The 16,915-nt window shown below is 54.1% G+C and overlaps 1 protein-coding gene across 1 annotated transcript in view; it reads right to left on the bottom strand.

The window, feature by feature from the left end:
* The window catches only part of LOC117644037 (neural cell adhesion molecule 2-like), a 290,539-nt gene extending 277,247 nt beyond the window's left edge, over positions 1–13,292 (bottom strand). The window contains exon 1 of the mRNA XM_034383224.1: positions 12,893–13,292. Coding sequence (XP_034239115.1) covers positions 12,893–13,058 — 166 coding nt within the window. The 5' untranslated portion in view covers positions 13,059–13,292. The remainder of the gene's footprint in view (positions 1–12,892) is intronic.
* Between the last annotated feature and the right edge of the window lie 3,623 nt (positions 13,293–16,915).

The raw sequence follows: 16,915 nt of genomic DNA, 5'->3' as shown, positions 1-16,915 counted from the left end.
TTGTAAGGGTGAAACCAAGAACAGTGAGTTTCAATGAAAAAGCTGCGTACGGATAGTAAACCCCTCACTCAGCTTTTCTATGAGCTTTCTCTTTTTTTCCCCTTGGAATTTTTTTTTTTTTTTTTCGGAGTTTTCCCCGCAGCGGAAAATATTCTTGGAAACCCCTTTCTTGCTCTGACCCAAGTGTGCGCAGCCTCATGAAATCAGCCACTCCACCTGCCGTTTCCCGCCAACTTTGAACATGGGGGAGGGGGGGGAAGGGGTGGGGAAGGGTAGGGAAGACGGGGGAAACAGAAAGGATGGCGGGACCACCGGAAGGGTAAAAAATATTGCTGCACAGAGTAGCGAATTAAGACCACTTTCATTTTGTAGCCAATATGTGCCAAAATTTCAGTAAAAAAATGCGTACTTTACCATTTTTAAGTTTTTATTACACTTTATTACACATTTTTTTACTTTTTTCTACTTTATTTTACATTATTACACATTATTACGCGTTTTTACCCATTATTACAGGCATTATTACGGCCAAGGTGAACAGACTATTACAGCAGTGAATACCCCCTCGGTGAGGGGGGAAAGCGGTCAAGGGATGGGGGTATTCGGGGGAAAAGGGGGGAAGGGGTGAGAGGGGGGACGGAGGGGGGGGGGGTGGGGGGAGGGATAGGGGGGGGTTTGGGGGGGGGTTGGAGGGGGTGGAGACGGAGGAGGTGGTGGTGGGGGGGTGATGATCCCCCGGAGGAAAAAAAATGGGGCGGTGAGATGGCCTGTGGACAGGAGCGCGTCGTCCATCGCCACATGACATAAAGGGTGCACCGAGGAAAAAATTGACCGCGGCCGCGGCCGTTTTTAGTGGCCACGGACGTGTTTTATGCTGCTGCCCAAAGTCTAAAGTGCCCACAAAAGGAAATGGGGTTTAAAGCAACGAGTTAAAAAGAATCGTGTTTTGTTTAAGTAACCCAGAATCATATAACAAAACAAAAATCATTTATAACTCTTTTTTTGTTGCAAACTTTCTTTTTTATTTAATCTCTGAGCAGTGCTGTCCTCTAGTGTTGCCCTTATGCGGACAGGCAAGGTCAAACTACGGTCTTGCGACAGCAATAATGAGCTGTAGGCACAGCAAAGCGGGCACCACGGACCGCGCGAGGCAAGGCAAGTCAAGTCGCCCCAGGCAGGCATTCGTTCTGCCGCGTGGCGGAGCAGTTGGAGATAAAGTTTGTCCGTAATCTGCCACCGGCAGCGTGAGGGAAGGAAGCAGCCCCCCCCCCCCCCCCCCCCCGCCCCCCCCTGCCCCGCCCGCCCCGCCCCGCCCCACCCCGCCCCGCCCAACCTCGGCTCGCTCAGCACACGGCTCCGCGCACTGCATCAGCCCGCCTGGCCGACTGTCTGGAAGATCTGTCTCGACTCGGCGGAGGATGGAGTTTCAAATTACTTCACGGCTCAAATATTAGTATTCATTAATTAGAGAAGTTTGCCTATAAAATAGCCCCCGCGTCAATCCGCTAACCGGTCACCGCACTGGTAGGCGCGCGCGCCAAAAAGTTGCCTGAGGTCAGACCGGCCGTCGGATGGGAATCGAATTACACCAACTTACACACCAAAACCCGCAGCGCAACACTCAGCACAATTCGATTAGGGTCTAGGTTGCCCCGGGGATCGGCAGGGACGCGTCTGGATATGGCCTGTGGTCAAGGGCTGCATGGACGCCGCGGCCTCTCTCTCTCTCTCTCTCTCTCTCTCATTTTTTCCCCTCTCCCCCTCTCTCTCTCTCTCTTTTTCTCTCTCTCTCTTCTCTCTCTCTCTCCCTCATTCCCTCTCTCTCTCTCCCCTCGCTCTCTCTCGCTCTCTCTCTCTCTCATTCCTCTCTCTCTCTCTCTCTCTCTCACCCCAAAAAGCTCCAGGCCCCACTGGTGCCGAGGCTGAGGTTGCCGCCCGGGCCAAGCCGTCGAGCAGCCTGGCAAGCTGTTGCTGGCGCCCTGGCCTTGGTCGACGGTCGGCAACCTTACAAACGCACCAGCAGGCAGACCGGGCCAGCCGAGGGGCCAGCCCAGTCGGAGCAGGCCCGAACTGTACCCTCCCATGATCAACACCTGGACTCATGCACCATAGCCACACGTATGGAGGGGCATGTTATGCCAGCTTATCCACAAAGAGAACTTATTTCAAAATAAATTAAGGACGATTTTAATCACGGTGAGCATTGTTAAACTAGAAAATTACGAAGGTGAAATCTTTGTTTTCTTTGCTCAAAATCTTTTTTTTAGACAAAAATAAGTTAATTAATTTTATAAAGTCTTTTTAAAGTCATAGTCTGTAAAGTTCCCAGAGTGAAATACAGTTGGTCCAGTCTTTCGGCGATATGTTTCCAGGCGTATCCCTCACTCAGATCCGCACAGATTCGTCCACACAGAACCATCTCCTTCCCTCAAACGAGAACTTGAACTCGAATTCCAGTTGGATGATCGAGAGGGAGAGGGGCCCCAATAGGCAGATATACGTCCCACTACCGTCGAGCTGTGTCGAAAGGCACACAACTGAACACACACTGACACCTTCACCTGCGCTTTTCTCTCTCTCTCTCTCTCTCTCTCTCTCTCTCTCTCTCTCTCTCTCACACACACACACACACACACTGACACCCCCACCTGTGACACACACACGCGCACACACACACACACACACGCACCGATGTCGCAGTGCCAACCTGGACAAAGAGTGTCGCGGCGCCCCGCAGCCTCTCGCAGCCTATTGTGCGCCATCCGAATATTGCAGCGTGTTATGGCTTTCCGATATCTGACCGCATCTGACAGCGTATGGCCCGTATGGCCGCTACCCGATATGCTTGTTGCATTCCGCGGTCCCAGGCCGGAGGGACGGTCGGTGACGGACGGACCGGGACGGACGCACCGTCCGAGTGCCCTATCGCTCTGTCTCTCTCGCACTCGCGGGGCGTTGCGTAGAGGCGCGACAGAGACAGAGCGACGACTTTCGGAATGAGTCTGCAACCCGGCAGCCCGGCAGGGTGCCTCCGAACTGCGCACTTCCGTCCGCAGTGCGCTCCTCGTGGTCGAGGGGCCGGGCGTTCCGAACGGGTGCGAGAGAGACAGAGCGACGAATCACTGTTTGCTTTGGAATCGGTCTGCCGGCGGATCCGGCGGCGAAGCGACGGACGGAAGGTGTGGGGTGAATCACTCTCTGCGTTCTGGTGTACACATGAGTACGGGAGCACAGGTGAGTGCCCACTCTGCAAAAAAAAACACAGTGAATCCCGTTATTTTTTTTTGCCGGGATTCACTGTAGTTGAGAACACAGGATGTACTGTGCCTGGCTCCAGTATTTACTGTACATGGTACAGGATATTCCGTACTCCACTCCTGTGGTACAGTAAATCCCGTACAAGGTACAGTAGATCCTGTAAAAAAGTACAGGAAATCCTGTAAAAAAGTACAGGAAATCCTGTAAAAAGTACAGGAAATCCTGTAAAAAAGTACAGGAAATTCTGTACTCTGAACTAGTGCCAGCTGTACTAATCACTACAGGATTTACTGTGATTTTTTCCCACAGTGCCCCTAGAAGTTCATGAACCGTCCAAGCATCCACATTTTTAGACGTTCTGTTTTTCTTTTTGGCTGTTACACGTTTATTGCGACAGGAGTAATGGATGAAAATTGGTCACAAGGGTTAAAAACTCTTTTGAATACCAAGACAGTAAAAAAATCATTTCTGTGCTGGCTACGTGTGTGAGTAAGGCCTCGTAACTTAAGAAAAAGTTTTTTTTATCCTCTGACCTATTGATTTTGAAATTGCCTCAAATGTCACTAAGATAGCTGAAATCGGCTGATTTCGACTACATCAAAAATTAGCTTTTAATTTCAGTGTGGAGCTATTCGCGTAGAAGCGCGAAAAACAAAGGCAGCGGAGCAGTCAAAGGAGAAAGCATTCGGCACGAACTGATATGAAATATCACACACGCACACACACACACACACACACACACACATACACACACATACACACACACATACTTCCCCCTCCCGCCCCCTGGCCGTCCGAGCGCCACAATTCGGTCGCGCGCCAAAAAGGGAAAGTGCTCTGTGTGTGTGCGTGTGTTTGTGTGTGTGTGTGTGTGTGTGTGTGCAGCGTTTCATTGGGGCTTATGGATCGTGGCGTGGCACGGGCCATTTCACCGCGAGGAGACCGCGGTGTTCGCGCGCGGGGATGCTGGGGGCATATCACGTGACCGTTCTCTCTCTCTCTCTCTCTCTCTCTCTCTCTCTCTCTCTCTCTCTCTCTCTCCCTCCCTCTCTCTCTCTCTCTCTCTCTCTCTCTTTCTCTCTCTCTCTCTCTCTCTCTCTCTCTCTCTCTCTCTCTCTCTCCTGCCCGGGGGAGGGAGGGCGCTTAGCTCCGCGCTTTCGCGGCCAGCCTAGCACACTATCACGCTCCAATTTTTCTGTGCAACGGCACGAAAATTCCCGGCGCGCCGAATACTTGGTTTTGCCCGTTTTCCGTTCCGTCCGCCACATCGTACAGTGGGTCAGAAGATCGGGGGACGCGGTCACGACCCTTGACACGTTTTGAGCTCCAGAGTCCGCTACTAAACAGAACTCGAACCGAGCGAGTGACCCCACCAATGGATTCCTCGTTCAGAGAGCAATCCATCGGTGGGGTCACACTTTCGGTTCGAGTCCCATTTGGTGACTCTGGAGCTCAAAACGCGTTCGGGATTTTGACCGCCTCCACCGGTCTTCTGGCCCACCGTGACACGATGACGTGTGACGCGCCGCGGGCCGCTTTACGACGCGTCCACGAATGATGGCCGCTGATTGGGCCAGCAGGCTGATATGCCGAGAGTCGTTTTTGTCGCTCCGTCTCTCTCACACTCATGGGGCGTCCCGTGTGGGTGCGAGAGAGACAGAGCGACGAAAAGCCATACTCTTGGAATCAGTCTGCAGCGCAAGCCGCTGTAGGGGTTGGGTTGGTAGTGTGGGAAGGAGGGAAGGGGGGAAAAGGGGGGCGGGGGGCAGCCTGTGGAGTAACGCAGGGCCCACCGCACCTGGATGAAGGGCCAACTCTGCCCGTGGTTCTGGCATATCGACTCTAAACTTTGTGGAATTCGGGGATGAACACTGCGAGAAGCTTCGCTAGGACTCAGCAGAAATCAGATTCATTACTTCGTTATTATTATGGACTTATGACGGTGCTTGGCTTTCGATTTTCGACATTGATTCGAGCGATTTTTTTAGGGGTTCCAACGAAGGAGGACCCCTATTGCCCGGGACGGCTCAGATTCTTTCTTCCGCCGACGCAAATCTAAAAATGGTTCCCGCCAAATTACTCCTTATCATAAAAAAATGAAAATTGCTGAAAATTTCGAAAATTTATCGTAAGAATTTAACGTAAACGACAAAAACATAAATGTGCAACAATGAAGCACCCTTATCCCTTCACATTTTCCAGAAACGTTTCAAAGACAAAATGTGCTACTCCCCAAAACTAAGCATCCTGCCTCATCAAAGTGACAAAAAATCATGTCTGTTCTGACAAAATAGTTAAAACATGAAAAAAAAGTCACCATGGCAACGACACGATGTCATCGTACCAACTGTCAAAATTTAAAGTCGCCGATAAAAAGAAATCAAAACGCCGTGAAATTCGAAAATGCCAATGCTAACGCATTGCACGGTGTCCCGACATTGGAACATCTTTGAAGTCTGTCAGTAAAAAGTTCGTAGCAAAAAAGACGCAATAAATTAATTGTCGGGGGTTGGCAACAATTTTCTCGGCGTCTGCGCCCTTTCGAAAATCGCGAGGCTGAAAAAACGAGTAGTCGCGCATTGAAACTGCCCCTCCATTGTTGCTGAGGTTGAATTGTTTGGCTTGCTTTTAAAGGTTGCGGTTCTCTTGCGATGTTTTCCTCAATTCTGTAACCAGCACGACGTTGGTTTGACGAACTTTATATACTCGGGAGAGGTGGTTTCGAAACGCGGATGACTTTAGTTTGACGAACATGAGCCCTGTAAATCGCGAGATCGCGAGATGGACTGAGATGGTCATTGTGTTAACTGAATCAGGTTTGGGGATGTAAAAATGCCGGTAGGATTCAAAGTTACGTAAATAACGGTAAAATTAACGTAATTAACGTTTAGACGACAGACTTCAAATTTATTTCCACAACCGGAACACCCTGCAATGCGTTAGCATTGGAATTTTTTTCAATGAAAGCACATTGTGGAAACAAAATCATTGACAAAGCCATTGACCCCAAAACAAATGAAAATTGTTCTCTTCTGGGTACCATTGTCTTGCGAGAGATAGAGAATGAGAGAGAGAGAGAGAGAGAGAGAGAGAGAGAGAGAGAGAGAGAGAGAGAGAGAGAGAGAGAGAGAGAAAGAGAGAGATCGTCTCCGCCAGCACTGCTTTCTATGGCACACCCTTTGCCAGGGATTTCAGGGAGTTCAACGGCTACCTGTCGGGGCGGCTTGGGGAGGGATTACTCGGGTCACATTTTCACTTCGGGAGGCGAAATCCGGCACCTGGACCGAGCGGGGCTGGCCGTCTGGCCGAGTCGAAGAGGAAATTCGGGTTGACATTTTGGCAAAGCGTCTGACCGCTGACAGCGCTGCTAACGCAGACTCTCCGAAGTCCGACAGGGTAGGGCTGGTTTTTGACAGCACAAACGTGGTCTTGGACAGCTTTAACGTGGCCTGTGACAGCACAAACTGTGGCCGTTGACAGCACTCAGTGGTCTTTGACAGCACAAACGTGGTCGTTGACAGCATTAACGTGGTCTTTGACAGCACAAACGTGGTCGTTGACAGCACGAACGTGGTCTTTGACAGCACTGAGTGGTCTATTCGGCGACACTCGGTCTTTTAGGTGGCCCTGTGACTGGTGCCGCCCGTCGACAGCACTACGCCGTCTTTGCTGGCCTTCGGCAGCCCTCGGCCGAAATCACAGGCTGTCACCGCCACGCTCGGGAGGCCGGTCGTCGGCAGCACTAACGTGGCCGTGCGGCGATCCAGGCCTCCAGGCCTCCTGGCCCGACGGCTCGGCGGCCGAATGGCCGAATCCGCGTCCCACGTCACGTAGCGCCGTTTTCCTTTGATTTTTCTTCAAAGCGCCCCGCAAGTCTATGCGGGACTGCGGGGCTGCACGTCTGGGCCACGGACCCCCGGTGGGGCGGCCTCTGTCTCTCTCGCACCCCCACGGGGCGCCCCGTGCACGGCCGTGAGTGCGAGAGAGACAAAGTGACGGCCGCGCGAAATCGCTCTGCGGAGCTCGGCGGGGGGCCGCACAGTGGGCCAGACGACCGGTGGAGGCGGCCAAAACTCTAGACGCGTTTTGAGCTCCAGAGTCGCTAAACAGGCCTCAAACCGAACGTGTGACCCCACCAATGGATTCCTCGTTCGGAGAGCAATCCATTGGTGGGGTCACACGCTCGGTTCGAGTCCCATTTAGCGACTCTGGAGCTCAAAACGCGTCTAGAGTTTTGGCCGCCTCCACCGGTCTTGTGGTCCACTCTGCGGGGGCCGGCCGGCCAACCCGGCCTGCGAACTGATTCCGAGAGTCGCTTTCGTCGCTCTGTCACTCTCGCACCTGTACGGCACGCCCCATGAGTGCGAGAGAGACAGAGCGACGAAAACGACTCTCAATCTGCCGGCCTTGTCCGTCGCGGAGGGGCGCGGAGATGGCGTCGGCGGGTGCCCCGCGTGGGCAGCGAGCCACTCGGCCGCTCCGTCTCTCTCGCACTCACGGGGCGTCGCGAAGCGGTGTGAGAGAGAGAGAGAAAGAAGAAGGGAGCGCAGCTCGGAATCAGCCCCGTGGGCCACGCCAGGCCACGCAGGGGAGACAAATTGGCGGGCAAGAGGCGGGATTTGATGCGCTTACCGCTCGGTCTGCTCGGACTGGGCACTGCGCGCGCGTGTGTGTGTGTGTGAGTAGTGCGTGTGTGTGAGTAGTGCGTGTGTGTGTATAGAGGGGTGTGTGTGTGTGTGTGTGTGTCCCCACCAGCCACGGTGAACCCTTCTCCTATTTTCTTTCCTCGCCCTGGCCCTTCCTGATAAGAGAATCACTTTGGCCCGCTCACCGCCGCCCCGCCATCTTTCTCGGAATTTCTCTTCCAGTGTGTGTGAGTGTATATACATTTGTGTGTGTGTGTGGTGTGTGTGTGTGTGTGTGTGTGTGTGTCCCCCCGGCCAGCGCGTGTTCGACAGAAGTCGTTTCGGACGAGGTTACGAATGAACCTGCCGCGCTAACCGACTGGGACGCGACGACACAGCCGGCATAGACTGATTCCGAGAGCCGTTTTCGTCGCTCTGTCTCTCTCGCACTCACGGAGCGTTCCCGTGTGGGTGCGAGAGAGACAGAGCGACGGAAAGGACAGCGCGGCGTGGTCGATGTGTCCATCTGGCAGGTGGGGCCCCGGCGGCCCGGCCCCAGGTGGCCCCAGGTGGGCCCGGGCGCGCGCCCCGCTACAGATGGCCCTTTCAGAATCGACAAATGGTTCCTAGTCTCGCCCGGGCGGATCTCTCGCGGCACTCATCAGCCCGAAACGGCCGCGCCATTCGCGCTTCGCAGCGTCGCTCTGTCTCTCTCGCACTCGTGGGTCGTCCCGGATGGTGCGAGAGCGACAGAGCGACGAGGCACAGTTCGGAAGCAGCCAGCCGCCGTCATCCCGTTCGCTTGAAGGAATTAGCCCTGTCCGCACACAGTAGTACGGCCAGGCTACACTGTAAATGTCTTACGGTGGAAGGCTGCACCAACATATTCTATGGTGGTGATTTTCTCCACAATACCAACAAAATTCCTCAGAATATCAATAAGGTACAGTGAATTCTCAATGGTATGTTACGAGGTCAGCTGCACCACCATAATATGGAACATTTTCACCATAATATGGAGAATCTTCACTGTGGCAAAAAGCTACGGAAAATCCTGTAAACAGCTTGTGGTAATTCTCCGTAGGCCCCTTATCAATATTCTCCGTAGGCTCTTACAGTATTTTCTGTAGGACCGCACAGTATTCTCCGTAGGACCGCACAGTGATCTCCGTAGGACTATACAGTCTTCGAGGTCCTACGGAGAAGACTGTGCGGATTTACAGAGAATACTGTGCGGCCCTACGGAGAATACTGTAAGAGCCTACGGAGAATATTGATAAGAGGGCTACGGAGAATCCTGGCAAAAAAATTAACAGGATTTTCCGTACCTTTTTGCCACAGTGTTCACTGTAGAACATTTAGAGTAAAGCGGCCGCTAGCGGCACTGGGCGTAGATCCAGTGGGGAGCGAAAGGACAACTCTGCGGACCCCCGGTAGCCTCCTAAAATGCAGGTAAAAAAAGGCACATTTTGCCCCTGCAAGTAAGCAAAACGTGCTACGTTGTCCCTCCCTGGGGCCGGCCCTGGATCCATCACTGCAGCGGCTCGCAGTGTAGTAGTACGATTCACCGTCGACGTGCCTCCAGCCGACCGGTTCCAAACAGCATTGCCACGCCACACGTATGGATACGCGCAGGACGATGCGCCGGCACCGGGGCGCCGAGCGCCGACCCGAAGTGCCGTTCGGCGTCGGCGCTCAGCACTTCGGTTTCGGCGCTCGGCTCGAGAGGCGGAAGTGGCCTGATTATTGCAGTCGGGCGAAGAAATCTGCTTCGACCAGGTCCAAACTAGGATCGACCGGAGAGTGCCCACAATGAAATTTCGAACCATAATTATCGGTGCCAATACAGGCGAGTCCTGCGGCCATCAAACGGAAGAGTCTCTCGCGCCCACTTTTGCCCCACATGTTGTCTTTCCCATGTCGACAAGTGCTGGAACTAGTGAAAATGTGGCCAATTTACCTCATGATTACACCTTTCTGTTCGGCGTTTTGAGGTACTGCTTTGGTAAATTATGACTTTTTGTTGTGAGAGTGAGTAAACTGTACGTAGGACGGTCGGAATGATCCGTCCTTGGTTAAGTGACTTGATAAATGCTGTTCACCACCGTCACTTACTTCAAATCATATCAAAAGTATTCGTTAAAAAATATCGAATAAAACATTCAAACATTTAAAATGTAACAAGTATATCTCTCAAGGAGGCCAAGATCATTATTGGAGTTTCTAAACTCAAGTCATAGTACAACAAGTACAACAATTGCTCCAATCAAAATTATAAAATGAATAATCAACACAGCATTTAGGACGCGCGCTGGTTTCGTGTCTCGGCAGGCTTCTCGCCTTCCCCGCCAGGGGCGCCACGGAGGGCCTCCGAACCGAAGTGCCGAGCGCTGAGCGCCGAACCGGCACTTCGGGTCGGCGCTCGGCTCCCGTGCCGGCGCATCGTCCTGCGCGTATCCATACGTCACGCCACGCCGTCTCTCTCGCACGCACCTGGCGCGCCCCGTGAGTGCGAGAGAGACGGCAACAACGGAGTCAGCCGGCCGGGAGCGCGACGCCGCGTCCCCGTCGCGGAATAAACCGATCGAGAGGATTAACCCCGACGGATTATCGAGATCCCCGCGATCCACGCTACAAGGCGATGCACAGTGGGCCAGAAGACAGGTGGAGGCGACCGAAACTCTAGACGCGTTTTGAGCCCCAGCGTCGCTAAACAGGACTCGAACCGAACGTGTGGCCCCACCAATGGATTGCTCTCCGAACGAGGAATCGATCGGTGGGGCCACACGTTCGGTTCGAGTCCTGTTCAGCGACTCTGGAGCTCAAAACGTGTGTAGAGTTTCGGCCGCCTCCACCGGTCTTCTGGCCCACTGTGCGCTGCGCTCCTAATTCCCAATTCGCCATCGAACCGCCACGCCGGCACGGCGCCGCGAGCGCACAGTGAAGCGTGGGGCCAATTTGGAGGCCGTGGATTGACACGCTTTTGGTCCTCGTCGCGTTTTTATAGGTCACGCGTCCTATAGGCTGCACAAAATCGTGTCGTTTCCATCATTTATTTTTGTATTGAGAAGGACCGTGACAACGTTGGTTGCGTAGGACGAGCGGAAGAAGTCCGTCCTTGTTTACAAGTGAAGTATACTTGCACTAAAATGCTTAGTTGGGCGCACTAGCGTACACCTAGCTGAGTGCCCAAGAATTCATAACTGAACGCACAAGCAGTTGTTGGTTAGACATATTTGTAAACGATAAAACTCCCTTGCTACAACATTTTGCTGCAGACCGTGGGAATCAAACAAAGATGACTGGAATTTCCACTCCGTCCGACAGAGAAGAAAAGAAAACGTCGGCATACGCGGAATGAATTCGGGAACGCGTGGCCGAAGAGCGAAACCAAATCTATCGCGGGCCAAGCCGGGCGCTGTCATAATCCACTCTCGATACTCTCGATACTCGCGTTACATGTTTCCACGGAACTCGGCGTTCCGTTCGAGACCCGCTCGCCGGGTGCGAAACGGCCGGGTGGATGCCAGCAGACTGATTCCGAGAGTCGTTTTCGTCGCTCTGTCTCTGCCGCACTCGTGGGGCGTCCCGTCTGGGTGCGAGAGCGACCGAGCGACGAAAACGACTCTCGGAATCAGTCTGCAGCAGCTGTCCGCTGCGCTGCAGCCGGGCCGGGGCACGGCCAGCGAGGCTAGCGTGGCAGAGGGGAATATTATTGGCTACAAAGCGGCAAAGCGCACGGCAAGGACCTATATTCCGAAGCCGGCCATAAAGTCGACCACGCGACGGCATCTTATTTCCGGACTATGACCCCGGCAATGGCGCGGCCGTGCTTCGTCGCGCCGTCTCCCTCGCACTCCCACGGGGACGCCCGAGGAGCGCGAGAGAGACAGAGCGACGGAAACGCTGTTCGGATTTGGGCCGCGGGGCGCGCCGGCAGCGCATCTGTGCGGCCGGGCGGCCGGGCCGGGGCGTGGAGGCGAAAACATGGCTGGCCGGGTTTTTATTCGGTAAGGCTGGATTTACCGCGCCCCAGGACGCGGCGCGGAATTAAAGCGCGCGAAGGGCCTTTCTTTCCTGATTCCGAGAGTCGTTCTCGTCGCTCTGTCTCTCTCGCGCCCATGCGGGACGCCCTGTGAGTGCGAGAGAGACAGAGCGACGGAAACGACTCTCGGAATCGGTCCACTGTCCCTCGGAGGCCACCTGCAGCAACGCGCCACAGACCGCCGGGCCGCCAGGCCGCCAGGCATTCCGCGCACTTCCAGCCTCTTAATGACTTTTTTGCTATCACACCGCCACTTTCTTGTACCACCATAACGAATTATTACTCTCCGTTTAAAAAAAACAACTTTGGTATTTACATTGAATAACTTTTTTTTCATTTTTTTTTGCAAAAAATGTTATTTTAGTTAGTTTTTTTTGTGTTAATCAAAGCTGACTATTGTTTTTGGCACAAGTTTCAAGTGGCGATGATCGCAAAAATGTCTCTTTCGAGCCGGAAAATGCGTGGAAAGGCTGACATCAGGGACCACACAGCGCTCGGCTAGCGCCTGACGAAGGCCGGGTGGGCCGTCCCGTTACACAGGCGTGACCGACGGCACAGCCTACCTGCCCGGGGCCCTCCGCGGCCCGAGGCAAGTTTGGCTCGAGTTACCGACTAACACCGCCCCGGTCTAGCGGCCGGGCTGTGGGTACGGGTATCCACGAAGCTTGCGTTTCTCGGTGGAGCCCTCCGCTCGTTCCGGGGTTCCGGGGCACAGTGGGCCAGAAGACCGATGGAGGCGGCCAAAACTCTAGACACGTTTTGGGCTCCAGAGTCGCTAAATGGGACTCAAACCGAACGTGTGACCCCACCAATGGACTGCACTCCGAGCGAGGAATCCATTAGTGGGGTCACACGTTCGGTTCGAGTCCTGTTTCGCGACTCTGGAGCTCAGAACGCGTATAGAGTTTTGGCCGCCTCCACCGGTCGTCAGGCCCACTGTGCGGGGCCCAGCCGGACTTAGTACCTGTCGACTTCGGGGGCACGACGCCCCTGCTGGCCGCCGCCGCGCTGGACACCAACAAGGCCACGCTGGTGGCGAACAGAGTCCAGGACAGTGTCCAGGACCTTGTCCAGGACGAGGACCGGGAGCCCGCTGTCCTCGGGGCCCCCGGCGCGCCCGGAACACCCATGGCGACGCACTGTAGCACTGAGACACTCAACCGCTCCACTGCCAACCACCACTGCCGCCACTGGGCATCACTGCACTGCACTGAACCATCCACCGCGTCCGGCGGTTGACGCACACACACACAGACACGCGGACGACGACGGACACACGCACACACTCGCGGACCGGACCGCCGCGATGTGGGACACGCGGCGCGGACGCACAGGACGCGGAAACGCGGCGAGGACGCGCTGGGGTGCGGCGCCGGCGGAGGGACACGGTCTACTGAGGGTGGAGTGGGGGCGCGCGGCGCAGCGGGCAGCCCCAGCCGCCCCGCGCAACACGCCGCGCTGCCGGCCCACGCCGCCAGGAGGCGCCACGGGCCGAGCCGGCACTGCCGCACAGTGGGCCAGCAGACCGGTGGAGGCGGCCAAAACTCCAGACGCGGTTTGAGCTCCAGAGTCGCTAAATGGGCCTCGAACCGAACGTGTGACCCCACCTATGGATTCATCGTTCGGAGAGCGATCCATTGGTGGGGTCACACGTTCGGTTCGAGGCCCATTTAGCGACTCTGGAGCTCAAAACGCGTCTAGAGTTTTGGCCGCCGCCACCGGTCTTCTGGCCCACTGTGTGCCGGGCACTGCAGCCCGCAGACTGATTCCGAGAGCCGTTTTCGTCGCGCCGCCTCGCTCGCACTCCTACGGACCACCCCCGTGAGTGCGAGAGAGACAGCACGACCCCCAGGCCGCTGCAGCGACCACCAAAGCCGGCCGAGCGCTAAGCCGGCGCGCCCAGATCCGAGCGGAGAGATTCGGCTTGTTCTGCTGAGGCTGGGAATTTCAGTGGTGGCGCGGCGGTGCGAGCCCGGGGGGTTTGTGACTTACGGAATTTTCAGATTACACCGATGCGGGGAGAAAATTGCGTGGAAGGAACATGGAGAAAGACTGTCGCATTCATTTCACAACGCCAAACAGCGGGAAAAATGAGCGAGCGTTTAAAATTTTCGCCAACTGGGCACAAGGAATGGAATCCGTAACGTATTATTACAACAAATCGAAAAAATTCCAATGCTAACGCATTGCACGGTGTTCCGGTTGTAGGAATCAATTTGAAGTCTGTCGTCTAAACGTTAATCACGTTAATTTTACCGTTATTTACGTAACTTTGAATTCTACCGGTATTTTTACATCCCCAAACCTGATTCAGTTAACACAATGACCATCTCAGTCCATCTCGCGATCTCGCGATTTACAGTGCTCATGTTCGTCAAACGAAAGTCATCCGCGTTCCGAAACCACCCCTCCCGAGTTTGTAAAGTTTGTCAAACCAACCGTCGTGCTGGTTACAGAATTGAGGAAAACATCACAGGAGAACCGCAGCCTTTAAAAGCAAGCCAAACAATCCAACCTCAGCAACAATGTAGGGGCAGTTTCAATGCGCGACTACTCGTGTTTTCAGCCTCGCGATTTTCGAAAGGGCGCAGACGCCGAGAAAATTGTTGCCAACCCCCGAAAATTAATTTATTGCGTCTTTTCTGCTACGAACTTTTTACTGACAGACTTCAAAGATGTTCCAATGTCGGGACACCGTGCGATGCGTTAGCATTGGCATTTTCGAATTTCACGGCGTTTTTATTTCTTTTTATCAGCGACTTTAAATTTTGACAGTTGGTACGATGGCACCGTGTCGTTGCCATGGAGACTATTTTTTCATGTTTTAACCATTTTCTCAGAACACAGACGATTTCTTGTCACTTTCATGAGGCAGGAGGTTTAGTTTTGAGGAGTGGCACATTTTCTCTTTGAAACGTTTCTGGAAAATGTGAACGGATAAGGGTGCTTGATTGTTGCAAATTTATGTTTTAGTCGTTCACGTTAAATTCTCACGATAAATTTTTGAAATTTTCAGGAATTTTTATTTGATTATGATAACGAGTAATTTGGCGGGATCCATTTTCCAATCACAAGATACCGGAAAAAAAATAAGAATCTGAGCCGTCCCGGGCAATAGGGGTCCTCCTTCGTCGGAACCCCTAAAAAAAAATTAAAGTAAAGTTGTTATTGTGGTTGCACACTCTTAAAACCTTACGAAGTATTATGAGCATACGTATAACAAACTAAAATACTTTGTTATACGAAGAAATAGTTCGTAAATTACTTAGTATTTTCTTTGTAAGCTTACGTATGCTCAAAATACTTTGTTATACAAACTAGTTTTCTTTGTAAGGCCCAAAATAGTTTGTAAGGTTTTCTCAGTGTGGTATTGAAAACAGTGTAGTGAGGGGATTAAATTACATGCCTCGCTTCTGCCAGGCTCCTGAAGAAAAACGTTGACCAGAGCGCGGTGCAGCACCGACTGGACGCCGATAGAATACATTCCAGTGGACTCTGATTCTGATTCGAGGACATCACTCTGCCGCTCTCTCTCTTTCTCTCTCTCTCTCTCTGCCTCTCTCGCTCCCTCTCTCTCTCTCTCTCTCTCTCTCTCTCTCTCTATCTCTCTCTCTCTCTCTCCCTGTCTCTGTCTGTCTCCCTCTGTCTCCCTCTCTCTCTCTCTCTCTCTCTTTCTCTCTCTCTCTTTCTCTCTCTCCCCCTCCCCCCTGCTGGACGCCGCGCGTGGCTGGTGAGAGACAGAGACAGCCTTGTTAGGAATCAGTCCGCCGGTTGTAATGAGGGGTTGTGGCGAAGCCGGACCGGCGGGGCGCGGCGGCGCGGCGCGAGAGAGGAAGCTTGTGACAGGCGGGAGGAGCTTCGAGCTCGGCGGCGACGTGCAGCAGACCGATATTCCGAGAGTCCTTTTCCTCGCTCTGTCTCTCTCGCACTCACGGGGCGTCCCTTGCAGGTGCGAGAGAGACACATCAACGACTCTCGGAATCGGTCAGCGGAGCGGTGCAGAGGCCGCGGCGAGGGCTGGCCGGCCGCGGCATGAGAGACGGGCGAAGGCATGGGCGAAGGCGAAAAGAGTTTTATTACCCGGATCCCCTTACCCAGTAATCATTTCGGCAAGCCCGGACACGGCATGCCCTGGCTGGCCCTGGCTTGCCCTGGCATGCCCACCCGGCTCGGCCCGTACCATTATTTCCGAAAATGAATAGGTGCCTCCGGGGCCGCCGAGTCCTCCACCCTCCTTCCTCCCCCTCACAGTGGGCCAGAAGACCGGTGGAGGCGACCAAAACTCTAGACGCGTTCGAGCTCCAGAGTCGCTAAATAGGGCTCGAACCGAACGTGTGACCCCACCAATGGATTCCCCGTTCGGAGAGCAATCCATTGGTGGGGTCACACGTTCGGTTCGAGTCCTGTTTAGCGACTCTGGAGCTCAAAACGCGTCTAGAGTTTTGGCCGCCTCCACCGGTCTTCTGGCCCACTGTGCCCCTGAGGCGGAGCGGGCGAATCAGCTGGCTGATTCCGAACGGGGCTCTCGGCGCCATGTCTCTCTCACACGGTGGCATACATTCCAGTACACTCTGATTCCCGACGTCGCCTCGCCGCTCTCTCTCTCTCTCTCTCTCCCTTTCTCTTCCTCTCTCTCTCTCTCTCTTCCTCTCTCTCTCTCTTCCTCTCTCTCTCTTCCTCTCTCTCTCTCTTCCTCTCTCTCTCTCTTCCTCTCTCTCTCTTCCTCTCTCTCTCTCTTCCTCTCTCTCTCTCTTCCTCTCTCTCTCCCTCTTCCTCTCTCTCTCTTCCTCTCTCTCTCTCTCTCTCTCTCTCTCTCTTTCGCCCCCTACCGGACGCAACGAGAGTGCGAGAGAGACAGAGTGACGAGGACACTGTTCGGAATCAGCCTGCTGGCGTTCCCTCTCCCCCAGTGGCCGATGAAATGAAATTCACGCGGTGCGCGCGGTGAGGTTAGGCAACCCGGGAGTGACCGCCGCGCCGCCGCCGT

Source organism: Thrips palmi, unplaced genomic scaffold (assembly GCF_012932325.1).
Source record: "Thrips palmi isolate BJ-2018 unplaced genomic scaffold, TpBJ-2018v1 HiC_scaffold_17, whole genome shotgun sequence".
Taxonomy (NCBI): domain Eukaryota; kingdom Metazoa; phylum Arthropoda; class Insecta; order Thysanoptera; family Thripidae; genus Thrips; species Thrips palmi.
This window is presented reverse-complemented; position numbering and strand designations above follow the sequence as displayed.